Below are 4,233 nucleotides of genomic sequence, written 5' to 3'. Positions count from 1 at the left end.
AAATTTCTCCTACAACAACAACATCCCTTTCCACATCTTCTCCAACATTACAACAGAAGCATTCTCCTCTTCAACAATTTCTCCTACAACAACAACCCTTTCCACATCTTCCCCAACAATTACAACAGAAACATTCTCTTCTTCAACAATTTCTCCTATAACAACAACATCCCTTTCCACATCTTCCCCAACAATTACAACAGAAACATTCTCTTCTTCAACAATTTCTCCTACAACAACAACGTCCCTTTCCACATCTTCCCCAACAATTACAACAGAAACATTCTCTTCTTCACCGATTTTTCGACAATAATGACAAAGTTCCCTTGAAGAGCTTCAGAACGACGACAGGTTCTTCTCCCGCAATTGCAGCAACAATTATCTTCTTTGCTTTAACTTCTGAAATAATCACTTCTCGAATACCCCCAGCAGCATTGACTTCTTTTTCTCGTGAAATATTTGATTTTAATGTTTCCCATGTCCTCTAAACTCAATAACATATTAACAGACAGTGTCATTTAGATGTTCTTCAAATCCTCCATAAGAATTTCATCGGTTTATTGTTTTAGTGGTTCCTGTTCGAAGAATATTACATTTTCTCTGTAATAGGAAAATATATTTTGCAATGGAAAAGCTTGTGGAAGTAGGATTATGATTGCAAAAATTCGAAAAATGTCTGTGCAAGGATTAAATTTGAATTTTTATTCTGTGGTTGCTTTTTGCTTAAAAATATTAGCTTATAAAATTGAAGCTGAGGAATAAATTCTAATGCAACAGTTGACAATGATTAACATTTTGGTCGTGCAAGTTATTAATTTAAGTATTCCATTTCGCACTTTTTTTTGTCTTCAGTCTAAATCGAAATTACACAAAGATTTTACCTTTTTTTATGCCGAAGCATGCAAAGGTCACATATTTGTGCAAAGTTTAGACTACCACCACTACATTTATTAAATCGATTCAGCAGTAATTTTAGGAGTTTTGAAAAGTTATACCATAACATTATGATTTTGGTCACGGAAACTAAAACTATACAAGAATGTTTTTTGTGTAATAGTTCTCACAATCATTTTCAACAATTCTGAATAATGTATGAAAGTTGTCTGCTTCTGCAAGAGAGCCAAAACAAAGTATTATATTAATAAATAGTGAGGAATATTTGGAAAGATTTTCTCTAAAGTTACAAAAACCACACCGTATATATCGAGCATTCGTTCCACTAGGGACCAATTCCACAAAGCTCGGATCTCCCGAATGACATCTTAATATATATAGGTAAGACAATTGGTCATGATTTGCGATCTTCTAATCGCAAGATTTACTTATCATATTTTTTCCTTCCATGGAAATTGCAAGATTCAGACCAAAAATAGTTTAGATGATTATCGTTTTCATAAAAACAGTATTTTATCCATTCAGACTTCAAAATACGAAGGTTCAAAATTATGTTAATGCACTATTCTGTTTTCAAAAACATTACCTCGTCATAACAGATCATCATTTTGAAAACATTACCGTTAATTGAGCAAAATTTCTGGTAAGGAAAATTAAAATTAAATAATATAATCCAATTTTAAAACACTGTTTTCAACTGAAGAGAATTTCTAACAAAAAGAATTGAAATAGAAATCTTTTTTTATGCCTTGCTTCTATGCCTTTTTATGCCTTTAAATTTTGATGAATATGTAAATTTCATTGCAGTTTTGTGAAATAACGAATGAGCTCCATTTCGTTTCCTGTTTAATTCCGGAAATTTCCGAAATATTCAAAAAAAATGTGTGAATTTATGTTTAATTTCGGCTGTCAACATAATCAAATGCAAACAGTTTGTTTAATATGCCAATTGTTAATAATCTTGCGTCAATAATTTGCATTTTCAAAATACGTTCTCAAAAAATAAAAATACGTTTTGCATTTTCGCATTTTAAAAAATTGTTGCTTTATGTTTTGAAAGCATCCACAGCATAGAAACACCAAAGTAGGCAAAAACTCATTTTTTCACGTATGTAGCGTAAGTGGAAGATTTGAAATTTCTCTCTTCTATTATTTGTTTGTTACAATTGGCTTATGTAGAAAAAATGACGGAAAAGTGAAAAAAGTAGTCGTCAAGCGCCTGGGCGGAAATAAAGGCTCGTCAATACAGGATATAACGCTGCTATACGTGCGAAAAGACCTGCAACGCCCAGCTTCCTTCCCCCATCAATTGCATTTGCTGCATTGGTAGGGGCACTATCAAGTATGGAGGATTATTCGTATCATTGGTAACGGTTTGCGTGATTTGTGAAGATTACTAGTTAAAATAGAAGGCAGAAATTAAGCACAAAAAGCAAAAGTGAGATGCTAGATGACTATCAAACGAATTGCAATTAAGATTCCGAATTGTTTTCTGAGTGGCTCTGCTTAACTAAAAAAAAGGAACTGAAAGATGGTATCTGTATTAAATGGTGATGTACGTATGTAGAGAGGGCTCATGTAATCAAAAATCATGTGAAAATTTCATGAAAACCCATCTTCTTGAGTTACTTAATCGCCGACCAGTGGATAGCAATATCGCACAAATTTCAACGTATATGTCCCCTCGTTCGACAACATTAAGTACTTTCCATTTTCCTATCGACATTCATATTTAGATTTACAATGGCGCAGAATAAAAATTGAACTTATCATCAATTAAGAATGATGTCTGGAAAGCAAAGCTGTCAAAAAAGAAGAGTACCAGAAGTGATAAACGGGCCAATTTAGCATATTTGAAGGCTGATCGAATATTTTCAGAACATAGTAATGCCGTTATTGCGTGATGACAACTGTGAATATAACTAATCATTATATCAATAGTCGAAATATGATGACTTCCTTTGGTTTCCTCGATGAACTACGAACAGCCAGAAGTGTGAAACTCAGAGCCATGGCGACAGTTGGGAAATCCAAAAATCGGAAGTTTCTGATTTTAGAAATACCTTGGAATATCATGTTTTATAATAATGTTAGGTCATTATACAGTTGATTTATTGCATTAATTTTGTCAGCAACTTATTCTCACTCTTCAAAAACTACTTTATTGAAAATGAGTGGAAAGTTATTAAAAGTTTGTGCGTTACCGTTTTAAAAACTACTCACCATTTAGGAATCCTCATGTAATTCAACTATTTGAAGGTATGCAGTAATAATAAATGTTTCTTCCTTCCCTATTAATTTCTTTTTTTTCGTCTCCTCAAACTTCATGGAAATAAGGTACTGTTCGCGGGAGGGGAGGAGCATGAGGTTCAGAATTATTGCTCAAAATTCGTTTGATGAAGGGTTTTCGGTTTCAGTTTTAATGGATCAAGCAAATTTAGATATGAAAATAGTTGCAAAATTTAGATATGAAAATAGTTGCTAAAAGACTTTATATTTTTCTAGTTTGAGTTGGAAATTAAGTTTGTTCTGGATCGAGAATAGGACAATGAATCGTGACAAAAAAACAATACTCTTGTTTTTCAGGTCAATATTGAAAATTTACAACGCTTGAATTTGAGAAGACCTAAACTGTTAATTTCAACCAGAGTGAATCATTTTATTAATTGGACCGAAATTGGAAATACTTGCGTTTTCCATGATATTTTTGATGGTGATATCAGAGCCGTAGAAAATGATTTGCGGCAGATCGACGGATTGCGTGATTTTGAAATAAACCCGGGATTATACATGTTAGTTGATTCGGTCATGAAACGATAGAAAATTAGGTTTTTGATAATTTTCCAATTTGCGTTTTCTGATTTGTATTGTTTCATAAAATCTCTGCCTTTTATTAGTCTCATCAACAGTTTCTGTCAATATATATTGTATTTCAGCTACGACAATTTTACCTTAAACACTTTGGAGCGTTCATCGTCAGTCGATTACGATGAACGCAGATCAAGGAATTTCAGTAGTGGCCATTCTGTGTAATTGGAATTAAATCATATAAAAGTTGACATTTAAGTGGAGTTATACTATGGTTAGCTTCTTTGGAATTACTCATTCTAATGGTTCTACTAGTAAGCATGGATCATTTACGTCATTTGATGGGATGAATCAGCGGAATCGTCAGTTGCGTACTGCATTGTGTTGCACATTTTTGACACACTCTGTAACATGCTTGCAACACACTGCGATTGGAGATTTGCGTCTTTTTATACATATACTCTGCCAGACCATTGTAATTTTGTGAATTTTAGAATCAATAAATTATGATATAGTAATGCAGTAAAGTAA

General features: G+C 33.0%; 2 protein-coding genes across 2 annotated transcripts; one reads left to right on the top strand and one right to left on the bottom strand.

The window, feature by feature from the left end:
* Nucleotides 1-9: 9 nt before the first annotated feature.
* Nucleotides 10-479, bottom strand: LOAG_13129 (hypothetical protein; the record flags this gene model as incomplete). The annotated part of the gene is made up of 2 exons (XM_003148640.1): nucleotides 10-325; nucleotides 424-479. The coding sequence occupies 2 exons, from the start codon at nucleotides 477-479 to the stop codon at nucleotides 10-12; spliced, it is 372 nt and encodes a 123-aa protein (XP_003148688.1).
* A 2,366-nt stretch (nucleotides 480-2,845) lies between these two features.
* On the top strand, nucleotides 2,846-3,927 carry LOAG_13126 (hypothetical protein; the record flags this gene model as incomplete). The annotated part of the gene is made up of 3 exons (XM_003148639.2): nucleotides 2,846-2,914; nucleotides 3,481-3,686; nucleotides 3,831-3,927. 3 exons carry the CDS (start codon nucleotides 2,846-2,848, stop codon nucleotides 3,925-3,927), a joined length of 372 nt encoding a protein of 123 aa, XP_003148687.2.
* Nucleotides 3,928-4,233: the final 306 nt, after the last annotated feature.

The sequence above is a fragment of the Loa loa genome (assembly GCF_000183805.2).
Source record: "Loa loa unplaced genomic scaffold supercont3.288, whole genome shotgun sequence".
Taxonomy (NCBI): domain Eukaryota; kingdom Metazoa; phylum Nematoda; class Chromadorea; order Rhabditida; family Onchocercidae; genus Loa; species Loa loa.
Note: the sequence above shows the minus strand (reverse complement) of the source record. Positions and strands in the feature narration are given on the sequence as shown.